Here is a 25,637-nt window from a genome sequence, read left to right on the forward strand (position 1 = left end):
GCCTACTGTGTGGTATGAGGATCCCCAGCACGCTGTTTTAGCACATCAGATAGTTAGGACAATGTGAAAATATTAGGTGGTATATAACATAGCATAGCGGTTATATTAGAAGGTAATTCGTTGGAAGCCAGAAGCACATGGAAACGGTCAAACTGTTGTAACCTGTTCAGGCACAACTCAAGCAAAAATAAAATAAAATCTCCAAGCCCTCCGACTATTTCTGAGTTACACAAGTAACGGTAACCCTCAGAGGAAAATTCTGAAAATTTGTGCTGGACGCAAGATTTCATAATCATCTCTTTGTTGTCATAACAATCTGTGTTGTCGCTGTTTTAACGCAGTCGGATTTGCATTGGTGGTTTTGCTGTCCCATACATATCTTCCACATAGCTGGCAGAAATGAGAGGTTTCAGTCCCTGCCCGTGTGTTGTTTTTTTCTGTTCTTTTTGCCCGTTCACAGCGTTTTCTTTCACTGATGGAACTGAAAACATGTCCTCTGATATGGTGCATAGGAGTTGGATTCATTAAAATATCCACATGCAGCATTTTTGTTTGTTTGTTTGTTTGTTCTGCTTTTTTTAAGACCTCCAAACTGAATTTTTTATGCATTCTGCCTTTAACACTCAATGTTCACCTTTTGGCAAGTTAAGACTAGCTAATCAGGAATGCCTCTATTTTTATTATTGGCAGTCAAAAGTAATTAACTCATGGCAACACACATCCAAAAAAGGAGGTCGGAATAATGCAATATGAAGGGATTTCATTGTGCAGATAAAACAAAATTCAGACTGATTCATGAATAGGATCTTCAACAAAAGATGGGAAATAGAACGCATGCTGCCTTCATAGCCATAGGATTTGAGAAAAGTCGAGATGTCCCAGCTTTCCAGAACCAAGAGGCGTCACCGGGAGATTACTGAATTGTTTTAACTGATCTATAGCTCTGAGGTTAAGTTTAACATCATCTGCAAAATCTATTTTTAGTGTGTTGGACAAAGTATCCAGGCTCAAAATCCCTCCATTTTGCCATATATCTTCATCTGTATACAAACTTCTTTATTTCTTGCCAAGTACAAATGTGCACATGTTTTTATTTAGCTTGATTTACTGTGTCAAAGAACTACTAAGGGTATTTCACAAGTCTCCAGACTCAAACAATGATGCTTAACAGACAAAACCATAAATGTAGACTGAAGGGTGTAGAAATGCTTGTAAATCACACAGAAGAAGAGGAACCATTGATGTATAAATATAAGCATGTATGCATATTAGCAACAAGGTATGTGAAAAGGGGTGAAAGGGGTCAAGAGGTCAAAGGGAAGGAATGGGTTCACAGAGAGGGCCTCAATCCTATGAAGAAGGATTATGTTAGAGGAGGACTGGATTGTAAAGTACTCATGATAAAAAAAGTCAGGCTAGCTTTCATGAAACCTTTTCATCTTTGATAGTTGATGATACTGCTTGGTATGATCATCCCCTGAACCATCAGAGAATTACAAATACAATTAATTTATAAATCATTTTACACTGTAACAAGCCATAATAATCCTGTGTTCATAATGCCAGGTTTTTCAGGTACAGAGTTTTGGACAAGGTAAGTGATTAAACATTAGTTCTTGTCATTTTAGTCTTTTATGCCTGGGGTTACTGACAAAAATGACAATTATGGAGTCACATTTAAAAATAAACCATCTGTACTGTTTGCCTGTGTACAGAAATGTTGAAATACTTCATTCCATAGCTGTGTGGCTTTAGTGTTGTGTGGTATGTCAATATGCCAATCAGAAAGAATCTGGATGACTACAGATATGGTTATTCAACCTGAAGGCATTCCAGATTCAGGTCAGGTCTGGTTATTTGTTTCTGTGTGACACTGAGACACAGTTACTTTAGACATACAAACATGAGCAATTTCCCTAAGGACACCTATAGTAAAAACCTACCATGTACAAGGCACACATTGTGTGTACACTTCCTATTGTACTGGAAATGAAGAGCCTTCCAGTCATTCACACAGTAAGTGGAAGGCTGCAAGGAGCAGAACTGTGTGAAAGCTCTGAGACAGGAGGCACTTCAGCTCTGGGAGTAGCGGTAAGAGGATGGATATCAGTGACTGAGTGCAACATTGTGGACAAAGAGCTACCCGATATCGCCACGTCTGATAGCCATCTCTACTCATTCTTTTCTGTCTGTTTGCCTTCTTGTGTTCCTGTTCCATTAGCAGAGTGCTCTGTGTCCTGGCAGTGAAAGCCAACTGGTATACATGGGGAACCCCTGTTACATGTTTGCTGTACTCTACAGAGTGTACAACAAAAGGCAGTAGACAACCTAACCACAGCTTTGGGAGAGGGACTCAGCAGTGAGAGGCCTGGCGCCAGGAGAGACTACAAAGGGGTGCAGTTTCAATCCACGGATGGGTGGGGGGGAGGCACAAAAAGTCATATCTTAAAAAAAAAGTAATAAATACTATGTAGACATTGGGATATAAGGAGACAAGTGGAGGTGCACTGAGGTCTGTCTGGGCATGCATGCACCCCTAAGCACCCCCATAGCACTGGGCCTGAGCAGTGAGTGGGAATTAGGAAAAGGAGAACAAACATTCAGATGAATTGCATACTGGATATGGAGGGGTGGATCTAAGCAGAGACCCATGAAAGGTGGACTGAATTGACCCCTCTAACTCTTAAAAACGCGCAGGTAACCATGACTGAGGCCCTGCATTGCTGAAGGGCTGTAGATTTCCAAGACCTCAGCTGGAACCAAAATAGCAAAATGAACTACATTTAATTAAATAAGCAAACAGTGGGAAACCAGTGCCATACTTCAAGGTGTAGTTATTTTTTTTTTTAGTTTACAAGACTTTTTCATTCATAGTAACTTGAAACATATTTACAAAATTATGAAAACAGTAATATTGCCTTCTGTTTGTTCAATTTTGACAGGATAAACACCCTGGTGTAATTTTATTTTAAATATGATAGTACTAATGTTTACACTTTAGTCTGACATTTAAATGCCTGATTTATGTATGTATGTTAAATGTATAGTTAAATGTTAAGGTTCTAGTATATAGATATCTGGTTTGTATTTAAAAACGTACTTAAATAATTGTGGGATCACAGTGGGCAATAGGACAATGTATGAGCTGTTGAGAGAGTAATCCCCATTTGCATTCTATGGTAAAATGACCCAGACAGTGAATATTCAATGCCAAAAAATGTCAGCTTGAAATATTCCAACTCCTCTATGCAAGAAGCAGACGCAGAAGAGTAAGCATTTTGATGTAGAAAACAAAAGTATCATCACTCAGTTCAGAAAAGTATAGATTTATTTGAATCAGTAAATACCACATGTTGGGTAGTCACATCCACAGAGGAAGTCTGGCCAGAGAGCATATTTCCGAATGAAGGGTGCTTTTCTTAAGCATTTAGCTGCTTCTTTGTCACATTTGCAAAGTATTTTTTCACAATTGTCTTTCAGGGAATCTAGGATAAGAGAAAAGAGGTGAATATTTCAGGAGTAAATTGTTTGAGTCTGTACGAGAGTGTAGGTCACTTGTGATCAACATATCGCCACAGTAATAACAGCCACAATCTTTTTGTTTAAATCACTGTAAACATGTCCCTTGGCGCTACACCTACCATGTGCAGTATGTTGTGAAACTGAAATTACTGTGGTTGGTAAGACCTAAAAATACCTCTGAGCATGGATTAGAAGCTACAACTTTCAAACCCTCATAACCCTCCCATCAATTATAATGTGACCAATGTATTTGCAAACCTAACCACACTTTCTGAACAACATCTTGATTCCTAGTACAAAGACTTCGAACGGAAAATGCAAGTATGGTAGTCTTTACATATTCCTAGCATGCTTTGATCAGCTAACATATGGTAACTCTGGGATTAATACAATCCAGTGCTCCTTGTCTTAATGAGTTCCCAATCAAGGATTAAATGCATGCATAGAACTGTACTGTTATGATCCTTAATGACTGAAGATGCTTATTCAGCTGTCCTTTCAGAATATACATACCACAGTCAGGGACTTTGTCTTCACATGTCCAGTAATACTTGTCTGTCATGGTTCGGCAGCCGGCTTCCTCAGCTTTTCCATAACAGCAGTCATGTCTGTGACAACACCTTGATAAGGAGAGGAGATGCTCTCATCTAGATACACTGAAGCACCTTTGGAATGTTGCTAAATTTATGCTACTATTCTACCAGTAAGAAAATATGAGAAGTCACTTAAAAAGCTTCCTGAAATAATCTTATAAGGTTTAGAAATAGGAAATGAAACTCAGGGAAGGCGGCACATACCAAGGAGGCAGGTATGTCCAGCCAAGCTCCTTCCTTGTGTTTTTTTGTGTTGATTTGATAGATGGTTACCCTGCACCCAATGTGGCTAGGACATAGTTAAAGTATTACAGGCAGAAGCAGGTATGTGTTTGGAACAAATAAGGGAGAATGCAGCCTGCCATGATGGAAATTTAATAATGTGATCTCAGACGAATAGAAATTAATTTCAGAGAAAAAGCAAGCCATTATTTATATCAGAATTGCCTACCCAGTGGCAAAATGGTTGGGAATCTCCTACTCACAAAACAAGGGAAACTCACATTTTAATTGTATGACACTTCAAAAGCACAGAAACATGGTTTAAAGTCTTAATGACTGTATTTCGTTATGGAGGTAACATATACCACAAACTTTACTGAAGGTATAAGAAAAAAACTGATATTTTACAAGCATGAAAGGAAGGAAAAAAACAACACTGCAAGTTTTATTTGGGCAGAAGAATCTTGCAAGATAGGCAGGCTTCCAGGTGTTTAGCTGGGCTTGTGCTCTGTTTGATTTATATTTGACAGCTTAGCCAGTAAGATTCTTGTAATTGTTGCAGTGTACCATAACATATGTACATTTAGTTACTGGAATAAAAATACTGGTGTGCTGCAAGTATGATTTCTTCCTAAATATAGTTTATAAAGGAAACCGCTGATGAAAGTGGAAGATTGATGTTTTTACAGCATATTATGTCCCTACAGACTACAAGAGAAAAGAAAGTTAAAAAAAACAGTCTAGCATGCCTTACATAAAAGAGCTTGCAAGGTTCTCTGGGTAAAGTCTCTCAGTGACATGACTGAAAAAACATAGTATTTGCAGATTGACTCAGATACTGTTAGACCGCTGCCAATTTTTGTTTTTTGGTTTTTCAAAACTGCAGTTATATCCTTGTCAAGTCTAAAGACTACAGGCTAATCAGTGTTATATAATACGTAATTACATGGCTTGATCCTCTTACCATCACACACACACACACACAAAACCATCCCACTCAAACACAAACACACAAGATCATTCTTACTTTTGTGTGTTCCCTCACTTTTCCCACAAAAGATGAAAAATATTTGTCACTAACTGGCACAATTTTTTTATTGAAGGCCTCTGCTGTAAAGTTGCCAGTTGCATATTTTCACTGCCAAAATAATGAAAATAAGTTCTTTGTGAATTTATTTTGGCCAGAACTAATGTAGGTGAGTCCTGACTGTGATGGGATCACAGCAGGAAGTAAGATGCAGGATGACGTGTGTGGGAGCGTGGGGTGTGTCTGTATAGCCACTTCCGACTAAGAGGAACGCCAAACCTCAAAACAGAACGCAAAATAACACTCTGTGAACTCCATCTCACAGCCCTGTCATTGCACCCAGCCTGTAAATTCGAGGAGACCAGGCAAACTAAAAATGTCAGGCAAACAAGAGCGAAGCCACTTAAATGGGTAGGAAGTGTGTGGGAAGACTGGTGGCCCCCCACCACAAAATTACAAAACACAACAGCCAAAGCATTTTTGAATGGTTAGGGGTGTCTGACAAGTGAATAAATTGCATTAATGCACCATCATCCTTCTCAAGGATCACAGCAGTACTTTGCAGTTAGGGGGAGACACACACAGTGCCACCAAAGTATAGTGCATGGATGTCATTTTGCACCAGAACACTCACCACAAATCAGCTGAGGTCTGGAGAGAGGAGGATCTATTTTAGTCAGTTCAACCGGGTTGATGATTAGAAGGCCAGATCGAGTGAGACAGATTGGGAATTTGGCCAGGACACAGGGAAAGGCACGCAGTTCTTTACACAAATTGCACAGATTTAAAAAGCCTCAAAGGCCCTCTCGCCACATTAGGCTTCACATCCGCCTTACCAGTCCGCCCTGTCCCTGGGCCAGCCCTGGCCCCCCAGGCCACAGTAGCAGCCGTACATCATGTACGCCAGGGCTGACCTCCCTGTGCTGCACCTTATGGCTCCAGCCAGCTCCAGGAGGCCTCTCTTACTCCTCTGGGACCTCTCTGAAGTCGAAGAGGCTGCACGCACTGCAACAGAGAGGTCAGAACAGCTCACAGCACACCAACCAACCGCCTGCCTTAGAGTTTGCGTCATGTTTCACATTGCTCCTAATAAAACCTTACACATTTTCTAGCGATATTTACACAGCCAACGGCAACAGGAAACTGCACACATTCACAAGAGTATGCAAAACAAACAGACTTTACAAACATACTGAACGTTAGCATCAGAGGACCTTGAAACCACATAAACAGGCACTATATAGTGCCCCCTGTGTTTTTTCTGATAGATTTACTGCAGTTGGGTGTGATTCCGCATCAGACCAAACTGCTGCTTCACAGTTCATGCCTCATGATGGATATGTTTCACCCTACTAAAATACCATGCTTAGGTCAAGAAAAATAGTGACAAAATAGCATTGTAATAATATATCAATAAGTGAGCAATTATTGAAAGAAGGTATAGTGCCAAAGCTGTTCACTCTCTAAACCGTAGTTCTGAAATATTAAATTGGACACTATATATAGAGATATATATATATATATATATATATATATATATATATATATATATATATATACACACACATATTATAAACTTAAGTAAAATTCAAAGAAGAAACACATTTTATATTTTAACTTAATATAATGTGGTAAAACTGTTGTACACTTTACCATAAATGCAGATTGCTCAAGAAATAAACATGAATACATTTGATGTCATTTTGATAAACACTTGGGCAGGGAAATTGCGTGTCCTAAGAGCTAAAAAGGTTTGCACTTTTCTAAACAATATTACACTGTGAGAATGTAACAGCCATACAAACCTCTGCAAATCTCCTTTTCATATCAGTAAAATGCATGTAAATGTTATTTTTCTTTATTGTCATCTAAACTGAGCAAAACGGTGATAAAGCAGTCAGCATGAACTTGGATTGCATGCACAGCCAAAATGACCAGTGGGGTTTTCCTTCCCAGCATGCACGCGGCACTCTTGTGGTTACGTGATTTGGTCCTGGTGAGAGGTTTGCACCCTCTGCTTATGAAAGGGGCAATTTTCCGCGGTGCGTTTTAGCGATTATAATGAGCTGGTTACTCTGCCAGATCTGGATAGGGGAAAGCACTCAACGCCCAACATTCCAAAACACACACACACAAAAAAGATGAGGTCTGTGTCAGTCAGCGGTGCAATGGCTGCTCTCCAGCTGCTTCTGTCCAGAGACAATAGAGAATGGATTTCTGCCTTTCTAACCAAATGAACAAATACAAAAAACATGCATAGTAAATTCAGTGAAATTCAACCCCCCCCCCCCCCCCCCCCAAAAAAGGGTTTTGTGGGTGAAAGAGTATATTTATACTATAGCGTGAGCATTATTATCTGACTAGCTGATAGTCTATATATGGTGCTGAAGCAAACTCTTTTTAAGGACCATTTTCTTCCTACCAGTGTTACTTTTAAACACTCATAGTTATTACCATATTAAGACAGGAAATCAACATATGAGACTTAGGTCCTAAGATGACTCTGACTGTACTGGATTTACAATCCTTTTCAAACTTGATGTTGCACGTTTTGAGAAAGGACTTTATTGATCAGGATGCTGTTATTGGAACTGTCCATGAAACGCATGTGTAACAATAGTATAACGCAATAAAATTTCAATTTTAAAAGCAACATATGCAGACAAAAACAGCTGGCTTCAGTGAAAAACTACATTGAAAGGCATGATATCGTGGTGTAATTTTCGAGGACAGTACTGTAAGCAACATAATGGAACGTTTCAATAGCTAAAGCAAAACAAAACACAACGTGATGGACAGTCAAAGCTATTTCAGATGACCGCAAATCCACAATAACAAAGAGCCTACTATAGCACCTAAATTTTACCTACATTTTACTTAAGAATTGTTGTATACAATCCCAGCATTGTCAGGAATATGGAAGGCTACTGTATTTACCGTGGTACATGCAGTTAATTTTAATATGGGTATATGCGTGTCGTGTACTGTAAAGTACCTCAAGGACCGCCAACAGAAGTGCTTAATAAATCTAGACATACTGTATATTGCACATACCATATAATAAAGTAATGTCAAATACCGTTATATATGTTGTTTTCCTATTAAAAGTTTTATTTTCTCACCATTCAGAAGCAGGACGATTAGGAACATACCTACATAAATATTCATTTAAATATATGCCAACAGGCTCTAGAGAGCAGACAGTTTCAAATCTGCTATTAGGCCTATACATTGTAAAATTAATAACGTCGAAGGACAAATCCAAAACACTTACACATGGACGGATGCGTATTTCAACAAACTAGAAAGCGGCAAATTCCTTGCACGTTAGTGCGCCCAACTATTCGACATGACAAAGTTTTTATTCTACAAACGAACACAAACATCTTTCAGGTGTGGGGCAAATAGTATGTGAAATACTTACCAGAGAAGAGCAGGAGTATGAGAAACAGCGCGGACATGGCAGGCAGAGGAGGCGGCTCCTGTTTGCACTCGGGTGAACAGACGCGCTCTGTTAAGAGGTTTTTTATACTTACCGTTTAGGCATAAGCTCTCCAGCACTACTTCCTTGAGAAAGTCATAATCCCCACACACAACCCTCCAATCCACATGGGTATCCCTCCTCGGTGTGAGCGGTTGATGAGATTTGCGTGATTGCGCGCGTATGCGTAAAGATGCCAGGCAATGTTCAACATCAGCTGTTGTGTATCAGACCAACATCCCAAGTCACAGCTGTAGCAAAACTCGCATTCCATAACACATGGACAATACTGTTCCAGACGCGGGATACTGTTGCAAAAATCCATAGATTGTGTATAGTTTAACTTTATTAATTGCTGAGTAAAGAAGTTTTGCTAAATAGTTTGTCATATTTTGCCTACGTACGATTTTTTTGCAATTGATGTATCTATTTGACTTATTAATTCATGGCAATATTTTCTTTTAAGTGTTGTGTTTTTGTGTGATTATTTTAAATGCAATTTGACACATTATGTTTTATGTTCATGCTTCTATATGGTGTAACCTTCACTATGTCTTATTTATTGAGCGAATTGAATACTTTGCTGTGCTGTAAATAAAGTATATTCACTGTGGTGCCCAACTCTATTGTGTAGGCTACCATATGTACCATATGTAATGTGTCTGTACAGGTCGGACCACAATAATAAGCTCTACGCAATACTACAACAGCATGAATAGTGAAGACCGACTACAGCACATGCCATCGCAGTATATATTTTTTAACATAAACATACAGGAATTCTGCACATTAGTGTGATATTCGGCGCCCGGAGAAAATACAGAGGGGTGCATTTGCAATCCGGGTTGGGGGGGGGGGGGGTGCTGGGCACAACACGTCATATTAAAAAAAAAACGTAATAAATAGGCTACTATATAGACATCCAGATATAAGGACACAACTGGGGGTACACGGAGGTCCGTCTGGGGGTGCAATTGCCCTACGCCCACCCCGCCAACTACCTCCATAGCGCCGGCCATGATATTGTCACATAGATACATATATTAAAAATTGTCTACTTCCCGCAAATCTCGTCTCTAAATTTGACAAAATCGCTAGTGTATCTGTTATGCTTGGTGGTGGTCGATAGGGAGCACTCTTTTCAGTTTTGAAGTAGGACGCTTCTTTTGCTTACAGGAACAAAAAAAAACGGTAGTGGTAGATCACGTTGGCATACAGAGCAGGTAGATGCATTTGAGAAGCTAGCTGACGTTATTCATAAATATTTCACTGTTAAACAGTTTAAAAGGGTAAGTCTTGCGACTGCGATTGTGATAATAGGCTTGTATTGGGGGCGTCAGTTGTTAGCACGTAGCTTAGCTTGTAAGCAGATACGTATGGCGTGTTTGTAGCTAAAATCAAGCTATCGTTGTGATCACGTCAGAAACTTTACAGGCCTTCTTTACAGTCTCGACTCGCTAGCTTTGCTTCCGAGCTGTTAGCTAACCATTCCTTGGAAATGAAGCAGCTAGTTGGACTTCAGCTCGTTAATCTACTTGTGTGTATACATGGCAACAATACCATAGCTGGCAGCTACTTAGACTGTTTGTGATTTAGTTAGCTAGGTAAGGGTAGGTGGCTGCCTTACGAGCACGTCATCTCTTGTTCATAGCTGCCTGTGTTGCTAACCAGCTAACGTTAACTATATTGTGAAGGCACATTTCCGTTAACGTTACATGTCTGATAGCTTAGTTAAGGTAGCCTTGCCTACCAGTATAATCGCTGGCTAGGCCGGTATTGTTATGAAGCTAACCATTCCTTGGAAATGGAACAGCTGGTTAGTTGGACCTCTCAGACAGTGGTTTATATAGCTAACTAGCAGGTCTATGTAGATAGCGGTAAGACTAGTCTGGGTAAGTAACATGACATCACATACAAAGCTAAGATATCTCGGTGACATTAGGTATCTCTTCTGGTGTTTGATGAACTGTTCAGCATAGTTTGAAATATGTGGTTCGGTGTATCTTATTAAACAAGGGTAACTGAAACGTATGTAATTTTAAGTGTAACGTTAAATGTTTCTGTTGTTACTGTATGCTATACTGGTTTACTGTAGCTGGTAGCATAAACATTGCGTTTTTGTTCTAAGAATGAATAAACGCAACTTGCTAACTAGCTAGGAATATTACAACCGTGGGCTATAAAACAGCAAAATATTGCTTTCATATCTAATGCTGTGTTTCCTTGCCGTGAGTTCAAAGAGCCAGTCACGCCTGCCTACATTTTGCATTAGAAAAAGTAAACCTTACAATAATATTTACGCAGTACATGCTGCAGACATCCCTGCTTCTGATTACAATTTCTATGTATTTTAGGCCTTGACCGAATCCAGGACCTGAAGACACATGGGAACATGTCTAATGTATCTCAGGACAGAAGCAGTCGCTGGCAGGACATTCAAAAGGGACTGCAGTTTATACAGTGAGTGCTGGCGTGACCTGGAGCGTCTGCTCAGCACGTGTAGCTCCGTACCTGGGGGAGTGATGTTTACCTCTCAGTCTCTGCTGGCTTGACTTGCTGCCCTTAAGGGATGATACACACATTGCCCTGTCAAGGGGGGATTCTAATTGTTTTTCTCTCTCTCCTGCACAGTTGGAACTGGAAATGGTCATGATTTTAATTATGTAGAATACTGATTTTTGCAGTTTTTGCAGTTAAATCTCTTCTGAACTGAATAGTCGGTGAATTAATAAAAATTCCATATCTGTTTTTTTACACTCTTTGTTAGTGCTAAATCTAAGTACCATTACATTTTGAGGATTGCATAGGTTAGGAGTAAGTGATGATCTCTTCTCACTGATGCCTGTTATTTTCTCCTGAACTATGGCTGTGTGTGTTCATTAACTCCTGCAGGTTTCCTGACACTGCTAACTTAAGACTAATTTTTGCTGTCTGACCGGTTTCCTATTAGGCCTGCAGGTGTAGGCAATGCATTATAGCATGTCACAGAATCCATAGTCCAGAATATATAGCTGTCCTTAATTTAGATGTCTGTGTAGGCCTTTTTTCCATTTCTTTTCTTTTGACTATGAGTTTAAGTATAGGCATCTATCTAAACCTTAACATATTGCATATTATTTTTGAACAGGTCCACTTTACCTTTTCCTGGAACCCAGGAACAGTATGAGGTCAGCACTTGATGGCGGTTCTTTTGATTAAATATTTGACATTGACACAGACATTTTGGATAGACTTGGAAACACTATAGAGTAAAATGACATTATTGCGTGTCATTGCAGGTGTTCATCCAAGACCTTGTGAGGAATCTGTTTGGTGAAGGGAATGATGTTTATAATGAAGGAGAGTGGGCACGGTCCATTGAGCTGTACGCGGAGGCCTTAAGCATAGCAGAATATGCCGAATCTGAAGACATCAGCATTTCCTGTGAAATGATTGAAAAGCTGTATGCTAATCGTGCTGCTGCCTACTTAAACATTGTAAGTATGACTGGAAAAGGTTTTCTGTACTTTGTTTGTAATTTTTCAGAAGGCCTGAAATGTAACATGTTGAGAGATAAAACCTCTCGAATAAAACCTCTCATTTTCAGCCTGAAGTGAAACTTCCAGATGTTGTAGAATGTTGAGAGTGTGGCTGTTTGTGAGTCGTAGCCTCCAAAAGCCCAACTGACTATTCTTGGTCCCACGTTGTCCATTGCTGTCTACCCATAGTTTACAGTCTACAGTGTTTGTATATTTTCTACAGATACATGTGTGTTTGGAAGGAACTGCAAAACCTGCTGTGAAAAGTACACCTCTGAATTCTTGTTCCAACTCATAAGACAGTACTGTCCAATAGAACAAGCCACTGCATTCATGGGTGTGTTCAGTTTCCACAGATTCAGGTTCAGAAAGAATGCCCTGTGTTAGAATAGTCACCATGAGCGCAAAGTAGATGCCATGAATGTGGGCCGTGAGTCGTTCATAATGCATCCGCAGGAACATGTACCGGCATGGTGCGTGTGTTTCAGGGCCTGCATGACCAGGCGCTGGAGGACTGCGAAAAGGCACTGCATCTGAACGAGAGCAACCACAGAGCTCTGTATCGGAAAGCCAGATCCCTGAAAGAGATGGGGAGGCACAAGGAAGCATACGAAGCCGTTGCTAAGTGCTCCTTGGCAGTGCCACAGGTAAGACCTCACTCATCCTGTGTGTGATCTGGTGCTTCTGTGCTCCGGGTGGGCATTTTGCATTTGGCAGTAAGTGGCCACAAGCTTGTGGTACTGAATTTATCAGTGTGATGTTTTCTTTGCAATTTTTTCCCCTGGTTGTTTGCATTGCAGGATGCAAGTGTCATTAAACTGACCCAGGAACTGGCTAAAATGTTGGGACTGAAAATTCGTAAGGCATACGTAAGGACTAAGGTAAGTGCTTCCGCTGTGATTAAAATCTGTGATTAGAATGACCTGTGCTTGGATCCTAAGTGCCTTTAATAAGAAGTCAGATCCAGGATTTTTCCTCTTAATAATTAATTCAGGCAGGTACGTTTTAAGTGGGCCATGTTTTTAAAGAACTACTAGGCTTAAAACTGATCAGCTTTGCTTAGCTTTCCATATTTCCACTTTTCTTTTGATAACTGCACTTCTTGGCCATTGCTTTGGGTCCTTTTATGTTGTGTCCTTTCATAAATGTTTAGGATCACAGTTACAACTGACACCCTTCATGACCCAGAAAAATAGACATTATAGACTGGTGAATGAGACACTCACATCTGCCTAACCTCCTCATGTAATTCCTGTTCTTAACAGCCTGCATTAAATGTATTACCTGGCTCCAGCAATTCAGGGGCATCCAGTGATAAGGTGAGGACTGATGACCTTTTCCTGTTTTTCAAGTCATCAAGAATGCAAAAGAGGCATGCCACACACTGTCAAACACATCATATAAGACTGGCAAAGCGTAGTGTGGTCCTTTAGAGAGTTTCTGAATATTCTTGTCTGCTTTTCTTTCATAGTGTGCTCAAGGCTCTGATTCTGTGGAGGATATCGAAACGGGTAAGTCTTCCTGCTTTATGTAAGGTTATCCTTATCATTGTGTTTGGTTTACAGTTGCAAGTTTGATGTCTCCAGGAACAAAGGTGGAAGAATAGCAATGCCATGTGAACTCTGACTGTGCAGTGAAACGCTTGGACCCACCTTTATAAATACTCCTCTTGTTTTAAAGTGTCACAGCACACCCAGGAGATGGGTGGCCCCTTGCCGACCCCAGGCTTGGCCCCCAGGCCCTTTGTGAATGAAAAGGTGGAGAGCGAGTCAGCCCCGGTCAGTAACGTGTCCTCGGTGTCCCCCATCGAGGCCCACAACCCAGAGAAGGTGGCCCTGACCGCTCCTGTGCCCGTGCTGGTCAATGGAGGTCGGGCCAGTGAGTCATACCCCGTGCCCGAGTCTCGCTTGGACTACGATGCTGAAATCATTGGGGATGATCTGGACGAGCTGCTGGACAGGGCAGCTCCCTCAGAGCCTCCCATGGTAAACCCAACATGCTGTCTGATGGATCGGCTGACCACACACCACGTTAATGGCACTCAGCAAGTCACCATTTTAAAAGCTGTGTTCATCCAATCAGGCTATCTCCCTGGTTTTATTTTTTCTTGGAACAACTTCAGTAAAACCCCTAGTCATCATTGAATTAATTTTATGAATTCATGTGTGTACTCATGTATGTAGCCATAACTTCAGCGGCTCCTTTTGTCTACAAGTAATTCAGTCAGAGAATACTTTGTATCTGCAATGTGTTTTCATTGTGCCCGCGTTGATCAAACCGCATTCTCTCTTCTTTGTTTAAGGCCATCTCCACCATGAAAGGGCCTATTCCTCTGCCGACCAGTATTCCCACCAGTAACTCTATGTCCAATCCTTTGCACATCCCAACTCATGCCAATCACTCATTTGTGCCAGCTGTGCCACCGGTGACTCTGCCCCTGGTTTACCACAAACCCGGATCATGTGGGTATTCACCCTTAGGTTTGGACACATATCCATCCATGTTGGATTCACTGGACAGCCTGTCTATCTCTGAATCGCAGACAGGTATGTGCGCCCCCTTCGGTCCCCGTCGCCTCCTCACATGTGCAGATTGACAGGTTTATACGGAAGAACATGTCATGGACACATGCGCAGGAGAGCCTTAGCTCCTGTCATGCTCTCTGATGGAGCATACAGGGCACATGTACATACATCTGTGGTTTACAGGCCTCCCAATGTGGCCGAACTGGTTCCCTGCCCCAGCTCCTGTCACCTCCTGGGAAGGGGAATTTCCATGGTTGGTTATTTCACTGTAATATTTAACAACGTGCAGGTCAGAGCTCATGTTTCACTCTTATGCATCATTTGGCCTGTTTATATTCCAGTCAAGCAAGCTGCAACATAGAGTAGTTATAGGGTAGCTACACCTGAGGCACAAAAGTGAGGGAACAAGATTTGGGTTTTATTTATCAAAATTATACAGCAGTAGATTATTTCAAAACAGGATAGTTCTGCATTTCAGAATCTGGTACTTTTTACATGTGGAACTGAAGGGCAAACGAGGGCATTTCAAGCCATTGGTTCTTGTCCACAGATAAATCCAGAGTGCCGCCTTGTCTTGCGTGATTTATTGCAGTAGAGGTGGGGATGTGAGCTAGCGTGTCTTAAACATTCATAGTAAACGTGTCTGACTTCCTTTTGTCCTTTTTCTACACTTCAACTCGATTTCGTCTTTGGCGGAAAAATGCAGTCTATGTCCAGCCTCCATTTATACCAGTAAGCTTCTTTTATCTTTGTTCACTCATGAAAGTGCACACAGAAGAAGAACTCCATTTTATAAATGGATGCAATGGTCTAAAACTAGATTCAAAAGAAAATTCCTATTTTATTTTCAGATTGGTGTCAACGACCAACCATTGGGAATACCCACTGTGCCAATAGGAATGGGCCACAGTGTTTCTGATGGAATGGATTTGCCCAAAAACCCCCTGTCTGACACCCATGAGTTCAAACAGGCCTGCGCCACCTGCTTTGTTAAAAGTGGTAAGAAGGCATTCTGTTCTGTGTGCGAAACATTTTTGACTCATGTAAAATGACTGCTGCATTTAATGACTTCTTCAATGGGTGTAACTGCTTTCAGAGCCTACAGATGCTGAAGGTGACATGGAGAATGTTTTTGGCTTATTGTGTTCATTTGGCTAGGAGATGACATTGTCCAGGATAGTGTCCATTCAATAGCTAACATTATAAATTTATTGTAAATGAAATTTATTTCATTCATTGTTTCACCTCAGCTTTTCTGGAAACAGCACTGCCCCACCCAGTGTTGTACTGACAAGTTCAGTATCTGTAAGCACTACTCCATACCACATTGACATGTATTTATTAATACTTATGGCCCTAGGCCCTGGAATATTGGATTATACACTATATACTGAGGAGCACAAGTGCAAGAAGGACATATTATTGGGGAGAATCAAACTCTCTGAGGATCACAGATGGAAGCCAATTCGACCGAGGCCAACCAAGAACCAATACGTTGGGCCGTATTACATTTGCAAAGGCAAGTCTTCGGTTAAATACTCGTTGCTTGTTCTAAAATGTATATTTCAAAGGTTTCCTGTAGGGAATTTCCACCTTAAGGCTTGTGTGTGGGCGTTGGCAGTTGAGTGTGCGTTTGTGTGTGCATGTTTTTCCTGGCAGATGTGGCCATGGGGGAAGATTGCCGATATCCCGGCCACTGCACATTTGCCTACTGTCAGGAAGAGATTGATGTTTGGACTCTGGAGCGCAAAGGATTCATATGCAGAGATCTGCTGTTTGATCCGTTCGGCGCTGGTGGAAAGGTCAACTTAACAGTTTCCAAGATCTTACAGGAACACCATGGGATATTTATGTTCCTCTGTGAGGTGCGTGGTGTGTTCCAAAGACAAATTTCCCAGTCAAAGACAGCTCAAACATAAGTCATTCACCTGACACTATGGTGTGCACATTTGGAGTCTGGCCACTATTTACCAATAACCACAGTGCCCTTTGGCTTGAACTTGTGTAATAAATTCAAGAAAGAATTACATTTTTCTGGCAGTGGTGTGGAAGCAATGGCTTTGTTCTGCCGTAGATAGGGTTGGGTAGGTCAGCTAGAGTCATGTCCTTGCTCCACTCTTTGTCCCCTGGGATTCATTTGTGTGCCTATGAGATACTCAGGTAGCACCAGAGGGATGCACCTGTCCTCCAATGCCATTTGCCCTCAGGTGCACTGTGGGACTTGTAGTGTAGAAAATGGTTGTGATAAGCATTCCAGTGTATTTGTGGATTTCAGCCTTCTTGCCCCACACTCCTGTATGAGTTCAGTGGTTGTCGTCATAGTGGAACTATATACTAGTGTATGTTTAGCAACTACCAGAGTTGGGGAAGAAGGGGGTAAATGCAAAGATATAAATAACAAAGATGGAACAAATTGTACTGGGAAAACGTAACACTCAGATTTGTTATGCAAAGTTATGAGCAAAGCACATTGTGTGGTTATATTAAGTGGAAGCCTCTGTAGAGCATAAATTCACTATACAGTATTTTAGTGTGGAGAAGTAGCACAAAACAGGTCATTTTCTCACCCCTACCATGTCTACCAAACTGCAAATGTAGAGAACAGTTTTGTTCTGTTCTAAATGTAAGTGCTGTGATTGTTTCAGGTGTGTTTTGACCACAAGCCCAGGATCATCAGCAAAACAAATAAGGATAACCCTTTGGTCTGCTCTCACCCCGTGACAAAGCACGCCTTTGAAGAAGTCAAGTAAGCCAGTGAACATAAACTCCCCTTGTTTTCTTGCCCTTGACTGCAGAGACCTACATAGTTCCCTTTTATTTACTGAAACAATGGAGGCTAAGTACTTTACCTAAAAACAAAACTGCAGCGTCCCACCCAGCATTGTTACCCGCCACCTTGTAGTTGCCCAACTGGTTCCTAATCACTGCACACTGATGTCGCTTACTTTTTTGTAGTGGTGACAGCAGGAGGAGCATTGGGGTTTGAGGGTTCGGGCCTTGACAAGAGACAGTTGACTCAGTGCTCAAAATAACCAGGTCCTCTCAGCACAAAGACCCCTTTTGTCAGCTTTTGTTTTTACATCAGTGGGTATTGTCACCATGTACTTGTCAGCATCTTAATTACGTGCTGTCATAGCACAGTTTTACCCACCTTACATTATATTATTGTCATTGAGCAGATGCACTTATCCAGAGCAACTTACATACAATTGTTACAGCATACTATCCATTTATACAGCTGTAATTTTGGGTTAAGTACCTTGCCCAAGGGTACAACATCAGTGGCACAGTGGGGAATTGAACCAGCAGCCTTTCAATTACGAGCCCTGCAGCTGACTACTATGCCACGCTTCTGTCTTAAAGAAAAGCAGTAACCCACATAACAGAGAGTACACCACATGTCGGATTGTCGCAGGACAGACCATTTGTAGTTAGGTGTATGGGGGCTGATGAACGAACGCTGCTGTGGTACCCCCAGGTGCCTGGTCCACATACTGAAGGAGACCACGGTGAGGTACTCCAAAATCCGCCCCTACACCCCACAGTGCCAAATGGACCTGTGCCGGCACGAGGTTCGCTACGGCTGCGTGCGCGAGGACGCCTGCTTCTTCGCCCACAGCCTCATTGAGCTCAAGGTGTGGATGATGCAGCATGAAACGGGTGAGTGGAGGAGGGCGGCACCGGGAAGTGGGCCTGCGGTTCAGAGGCGGTAATCTGTCATGACCCTGATCCTTATTAAGCAAGAAGCACTTGGTAAACACCTTGCTGGATTTTTGTAGCTCTCATTGCATGTCTGCGATGATAAGTGGGATTGCAAAATCACTTCTCATGTCTATCAATGTGTTTGTGTTAACATAGAAGTTAGGTCTAAAAAAAAAGCACTCCCTAAAGGAATAACCTTGAGGTTACTGAGTGGTTTGCACAGTTATGTGTAAGTTGGTGCTTTTTCTTGGTATAGGATGATAGGGTGCTCTGTGTAGTGCCTGTGAGACAGGGTCCAAAGTTCAGTTCAGCTGTGGGTTTACCGATTCGGCTTTCTGATAAATCGTCGGGTGTCTCCTGAACTTTTACGAAATTACACTAGGCTATGGCTTTGTAAGGGGCCTGGTGTGGGCATGGGTCAGTTGCAGGTATTACTAATTTGGAAATGTCCAGGATACTTGTGGCTTGGATCGCTATGTCTACATTGATATTGTTTGCTCAAAGTCCCAGAGGACCTCAAATACCTTTCTCAAAGACTTCCTTGCTTCTCACTAAAGTTAAACTTTATCTTTTTGGAAGCACATCTTCATTCTCACTTATTTGTGTTTTCAAAGGCATTTCAAATGAAGGTATTGTACAGGAGTCCAGAAAATACTGGAGTATGGAAGCCAATTCCCAAGGGCCTGAGGTAAATGTTAAGTTGCAAGTTTTAATAGAAGTTGTTGATGGTGATATTGCCTCATTTAGATTAAACCAAATTTGATTATGATGTTAGTAACATGCTACATGTTAAAAGGAAAATGTAACTCATATGCAAGGGATTAGACAGCTGACCTAAAAATTTCATGTCGAGTTATTTGTCACCATGCTTAATTAGCAAAGCTAATAAAAGAATGAAAATAAAATGTGTCTCTTGTTTGATGTTGACTTAGCAAATCCCAGGTGCTCTTAAGAGGTTTGGACCCCCAAACCTGAAGATGCATTTCGTGTGCGGGCAGTGCTGGCGAAACGGCCAAGTCAGCGAACCCGACAAGAACAAGAAGTATTGCACCGCCAAGGCCCGGCATCCGTGAGTAGCTTGGGGACACATGCGCGAGTGCTACCATCAATCGAGATGTGAAAAGGTTCAGAAATGAGGATCCCTCCAGTTCAGATATGGTTTCAAATCCTGTCCATCTTTTGCACAGATGGTCAAAAGACAGGAGGGTCCTGCTGGTGAGCTCTGTCGAGCGCAAGAAGTGGACTCCGATTCGCCCCCTCCCTACGAAGAAACCCATCCCGTCTCAATTTGAGGTGGCCGTACAAAACTCAATATTTAAGATTTTTAAGATAACAGTGATGCTTCGGTTATTAGGAAGTTACATTAGCAAAGATGGCGTTCCCTGCAGTGCTGCTGAGTCATCTTCTGCGTGTGGCTCTTCCCACTGACAGATTTGCATGCACGTTTCTGCCGGCAAGAAATGCCAGTATATCGGGAACTGCACCTTCGCACACAGCACAGAGGAAAAAGAGCTGTGGACATACATGAAAGACAACAACAGTGAGTACAGATATCAGAGGATTTTCCACAGGATGGCGATTCTCAGACTACTCCTTTTTTTTCTCTGCTGGGATCTAAAAACATTCTGCATTCCCTCCATCAGCGTTCTCTGTAAGATTGAGTCACTATATTAGCATGAATAGGCTGAACGTTGATTGCTTGCAGTGGGTTTAATTTACAGTGCACATGTGCTGTCACTAATAAAATTTAGAATGAGTAGTTTTGACACTTTGAAGGGCATATTCTGAAAAATATATCTAAACCAATGAATAAAAAAGTACATGGTAAAATTTGCAGTTGCACAGCTTATCCCTAGGAGAAAACCCATTCCTCTTAGCATACCTGAAGCACACTTGTTGGAACCGGCAGTGCGGGATAAAAGGGAGTTCTGGGCCACCTCTGTGATGCTGACAGAAGGCTTTAAGAGTGCTCCTCTCTCCTGTGAAGTCGCAGACATGGAGCAGCTGTATGAGCTCTGGCTGCAGTCTCAGAAGCCCGGCTGGAGTGAGGAGTCCTCAAACGGAGCCATGAGGGAGAATGGGAAGCAGATCCACATGCCCACAGACTACGCTGAGGAAGTGGTGCGTGTCGTTCGCTCTGTTAGGGGAAAACACGGCAACACCACAGCTTTCCTCTTTTAATGGTTTCACATCGCTCACACATGACATGCTGTGACCCTAAACCCTGTGTGCCCTAACCCCTCACCCTAATATTAATAAGAACTCTGCCGATGACAGGGTTCTCTGGCCTTTGCCCTATTAGGCTTCTCTTTATAAAACAAAATGGCAATTTTATTTTCATAGCTAAAAATCTGTTTTGTACTCAGCCGACAAGTTTTGCGCTCAATGTTATTTTATGTAACATTTCACCGGGAGCTTAATGACCCCGGTGCTCAAACACACCTTATTTGCAGCACAAAGAAATTCCAGTAATGCCCATTTTTGCACTTTTGCTTCACATGCATATAAATGAGCAATCATAATGACCCACAGGAAGTTCACATTCTTGCTGCCTGAAGTGTCTCCCCTCAGGCGCAAATGCCTCAGGCGGCCGTATCCAAGCACGCTTTGAAGGGGAAGAATGGGCCAACCCGTGTATGACCATGAGACTCGTTTTGTATGGCTGGCATGTTTGACGCGGTGCTCTCAATGTCTGATTGTTGTCACAGGCTGGCAACCATTGTTGGCTCTGTGGCAAGAACTGCAACAGTGACAAGCAGTGGCAGCAGCACATCACCTCAGAGAAACACAAGGACAAAGTGTTCAACTCCGAGGACGATCAGAACTGCTGGCAGTATCGCTTTCCCACCGGCACGTTCCGAGTCTGCGAAAGGCATGTTTGCTGGACTGCCTTTCTGTTTATATACATCTTTAAACCTATTGATCCATGTAATCGAATATGTCTATACCTAATTTACTACACGTCTAATACATCTGTCTTAAGTGCATGTTTATTCCGATACAGTAGTTGATTATATAATATATTTTTTTATTTCAATTATGCCTTATTGATTCCTAAAGTTACACTGATTTTTTTTTTAGGTTTCTCAAAGGTACTTGCACAGCAGAGGAGAGCTGCAAACTGGCCCATGGGAATGAGGAGCTGAAAGAATGGACGGACAGGCGAGAATTCCTTTTGATGAAACTTGCGAAAGCGAGGAAAGACCACCTTATAGCACCAAATGATAATGACTTTGGGAAATATAGTTTTCTGCTTAAAGACATAAATTAACATTTATAACGCAAAAGATGATACGCGTTACACCTTAAGGTAGAAGTACAGCATGAAATCGGCCGATTCGTGTTATGTTCTGTGAGGAAAAGCGCAGAACTTCTTTTAGCTTGTATTTATTCAAAAGCACAGTAATAGCCATGGGGGTCTGAATAGTTATGGCTGCGTTGCTTTTTCTCACTGATAAAAATGCATCATTGCCTTTTTAAGCAGCGATCATTCTTAAATGTGTCACAAAGTGGATTGCTCGTCAGAAATCAGAGTTAAAGACTGCTAGGGTATGGGAAAATTCCTTCACTGAGAGGAACGCAACTCAGTTTGTGAAAGCCTTGTTTTTGAGAAGGATGGTTTTATGAAACCATTTTCAGGTTCAGGCTGTTTTATTTTTTCTGTGAGGTCGACTTGAGAAGTCGGAAGATGAATTCTATGTCCTGTCATTGATTTCTTTTGCTTGCCTAGTAAATTTTTATTTTTTACATTAATGACTGTGGTATTTATGCCTGTTGGTGTCATATTGTGTGGACCAACAATGCCAGAATAAAAAAATCTCCATTTTTCCAGTACATCTGTTCATCGTGTCATTGATGCAGCAGTTAATGTGATGCAGGCACAGCAGCCCTGTGGTGTCTGTCTCCTGCCCACTAACAAGGACTGTCAGGTGACTGGGAGAATGTTAACATGCAGGGTGCCCTGCTCTCACACACTCCAGTCAGATGGAGGAAAACACTGGTTCACACCTTTTCACAGTGCAATGGTTACTCTGATAATGTGTAACATTATGTGGAAACCATTTCCTGCTTACCCTTTCATTCTGCTGAGTGGACCAGCAGCTCTTGACAGCAGAGAGGTAATCCTTTGTCAGGCAGCGCGTCAAATTGATTTGACTGCTGTTTCCACATCTGTATTGTACCATGTTTCCCTCAGTGTCTGGGCAGCTTTCCAATAAGATGCTCTGTTAATCACAAGTGGATAACTCCCAACCTCTCTTCAGCTTCATAGCAGGGAAGCAGACTTAGAGGTTTAACACTATTGTAACGCTAACATTATTACAATTTAGCAGATGTTCTTGTCCAAAGCGACTTACAAATTGCATCAAATAAAGTGACATGAAAAGTTGTGCAAAGAGGACACCACTAAACACATGAGCAAGCATCATTGCCACACACTGAGATCACAGCTGTGTGCCGAGATCAACGTGTAAGTGCAAAGCGATGTACACAACAGGGACTTTACCATTCCAAATACAATGCACATACGCTGAAGTAAATAACGCATTAAGTAATTACACACAACTCTGAAACCACAAATAGAGATACACGTAAGGGGAAGGAAGTCTGAAGAGATAGGTCTTCTCTCTGATGGAGGATGGCTAGCATCTCCGCTGCTCTGACCGCGACAGGAAGATCAGTCTGTCACGCAGGAGCCGAGAAAGACGGAACACGAATCGGATGCAAGGTTATGTGGGGGGGGGGGGGGGGGGGTGTAAGGTCAGACGATGGAGTGAAGATAAGAGGAAGCCATTCCCCACACTGCTTGGTAGGCTAACACTAGCATCTTGAAAGGGACGTGAGGGGGATCAGAATGGGGGAGACATGGGGAAGTAAGAGGAAATTGTGGTCTAACCAAATAGCAGCATTCTGAATGAGCTGCAGGGGTTATGTCATGCAGGGAGGGTAGCGAGGAGGGAGTTGCGATAGTCTAGGTGGGAAAAACCAGGGCTTCGACAAGAAGCTGGACTGAGTTAGCAGCAGGGCTGCAGGGTAGCATAATGGTAAGGAGCTGTTCTTGTAACCAAAAGGTTGCTGTTTCGATTCCCCACTGGGGCACTGCTGCTGTACCATTGGGCAAGGTTCTTAACCCAGAACTGCCTCAGTAAACATCCAGCTGTATGAATGGATAATGGTAAAAAAATTGTAACCTGTATATGATCTGGATAAGAGCATCTGCCAAATTACATTAATGTAATGTAATGAGTTAGTGGTGAGGAAGGGGTGGATTCTTCTAATGATGTATAGGACATCCACATACAGACATAATGATGTGTAGGACATCCACATAGAGGCATCAGCTAGGCAAGCTGAGATGCATGATGAAACCTGGGTATCAGACCGGGTAAAAGAGGAATAGAATAACAGTGACATGAAAAGCCATGGGAGGAAATGACAGAGTAAAGGGATCTTGTGTAAAATTAGAACAAAAGCAGGCTGACGGAGGAGTCACGGATGTTGGCAACTTCCTGACCAATATACAGCGTAAAGTGACTGGCAATGAGAGAAGAGTGAGCAAGAACGAAAAGGTAGAGGACGGTTTGCGAGGATTAATGGATGAATCATGAATTTTGATATGACCACCAGCAACCACAATGAGTTAAAAAAGAAGTTAAATAAACACTGGAGTTGTTCTCACACAAGAATAAGTTATCTTGCAAGAGTCAACCTAGATATAATATAGTGAGACTTAGCAAGGTGTTTTATTTTTTTTTTGGTTATGTGGAATGCTTGTTCTCTATATAGAGATTTGGAATCCTGAGCCGTTGTCAGGGAAACGGATTCATGTCCTCGTGTAGATGCTATTATATATTACACAGTGCATGCTCAAGGTGCACAGCCCCCACCCTCTACTGTAAATGTGCAACTGGAATTAAAGTGGGAGTGTGGTCTTGTTTGTAAGAGGGCACCGTTCTTTTCATGATGAATTTATCCAATCTGCACACCACGACCCTCAGAGCCAGCCTCTCATATAACATCGAAAAAGTCACAGCTCAAGCAAGTCATCTGATAAGCAGGAAATGGCAGACATTTTGACATTGTTACTTTGTGAATTAGTGCAAATGTGTTAAATAATTTTTATTGTAATAGCCCTACATTATTGCAAATACGTCATACATTTGTTTGATAATTCTGAATTGTCCAGTGCTACCAGCATATTTAATGTAATATGTGAGCCAAAACCTTAATTAAGCTGAACTGTACTTTATGTTACTGATTTGTCTAATGGGCCTTTGTAGGCAGTCCAGCAGTGTGGTGTTATGGGAAGGGCACTGGGTTTGTAATCAGAGTATTGCATATTGGCATTCCTGGTGGGGAACTTTTTTCCTTGTTCAATATACTGAATTGTCAGCCTGCAATGCTAAGTAAATATTAATTTGCATAAATACCTAACATGTGTGTATGTATGTTACGTAAGGTCCCCCCAGCCATTGCTAGGCAAATACACCATTATTATTGTTTAGGGAGGGACAGCTTTTGTCATCATCCAGTGATCTACTGTGGTGAAAGGGACAATCTGTATCAGCTCTTTTACAGGAATGCGAGTGCACAGCAATCAGAGGTTGCCTGAAAACCTGCCTTAGTGCTTGAAACATTTGAGATGCACAAATACATTTAATATGTAACCGGATCCTGAACGACACATGTTCCTTTTGTCCACTGGGAGGAGTTAGTGAGCCAGGAGATGAGTGTTGCTTTCCATTTTAAATGTTTGAAAACGTTTAATTACCCTTAAACTACACAGCATGTCATCATCATTATACAGTCAAAATCTATATGTTTTCCTTTGCAACATTTAGATTTCACAATGCACGGATAATGTATATCTGTTTTTCAACAATAATGCTTCTCAATGTCTGCTCCCCGAGGTACAGAAGAGTTGGTCTCATGCTGCTTGTTACGTTCATACTGCTGTGTCATACTCCAGCTGTGGGACATATTCTGCTTTGTTTTGAGATCCACATCATGAAGTCGCTGGAAATCGCAGCAACTGCAGAAAGCACTGTA

The 25,637-nt window shown here is 41.7% G+C and overlaps 2 protein-coding genes across 2 annotated transcripts; one reads left to right on the forward strand and one right to left on the reverse strand.

Annotated features, from left to right (window-relative positions):
- Positions 1-3,336: 3,336 nt before the first annotated feature.
- zgc:92162 (group 10 secretory phospholipase A2) lies at positions 3,337-8,935 on the reverse strand. Its single transcript, XM_036553571.1, has 4 exons — positions 8,789-8,935; positions 6,201-6,369; positions 4,036-4,142; positions 3,337-3,485 (listed from the first exon to the last, which is right to left on the reverse strand). The coding sequence occupies exons 1-4, from the start codon at positions 8,823-8,825 to the stop codon at positions 3,337-3,339; spliced, it is 462 nt and encodes a 153-aa protein (XP_036409464.1). The 5' UTR covers positions 8,826-8,935.
- A 1,097-nt stretch (positions 8,936-10,032) lies between these two features.
- zc3h7a (zinc finger CCCH-type containing 7A) lies at positions 10,033-21,870 on the forward strand. Its single transcript, XM_036553207.1, has 23 exons — positions 10,033-10,134; positions 11,200-11,305; positions 11,973-12,012; positions 12,124-12,321; positions 12,852-13,010; positions 13,164-13,244; positions 13,629-13,682; positions 13,835-13,874; positions 14,044-14,348; positions 14,666-14,909; positions 15,595-15,620; positions 15,740-15,887; positions 16,249-16,407; positions 16,548-16,753; positions 17,534-17,634; positions 18,367-18,548; positions 19,205-19,278; positions 19,523-19,659; positions 19,778-19,883; positions 20,022-20,130; positions 20,578-20,711; positions 21,299-21,462; positions 21,672-21,870. Exons 2-23 carry the CDS (start codon positions 11,238-11,240, stop codon positions 21,859-21,861), a joined length of 2,925 nt encoding a protein of 974 aa, XP_036409100.1. The 5' UTR covers positions 10,033-10,134; positions 11,200-11,237; the 3' UTR covers positions 21,862-21,870.
- Positions 21,871-25,637: the final 3,767 nt, after the last annotated feature.

This window comes from Megalops cyprinoides, chromosome 19 (genome assembly GCF_013368585.1).
Source record: "Megalops cyprinoides isolate fMegCyp1 chromosome 19, fMegCyp1.pri, whole genome shotgun sequence".
Classification (NCBI taxonomy): domain Eukaryota; kingdom Metazoa; phylum Chordata; class Actinopteri; order Elopiformes; family Megalopidae; genus Megalops; species Megalops cyprinoides.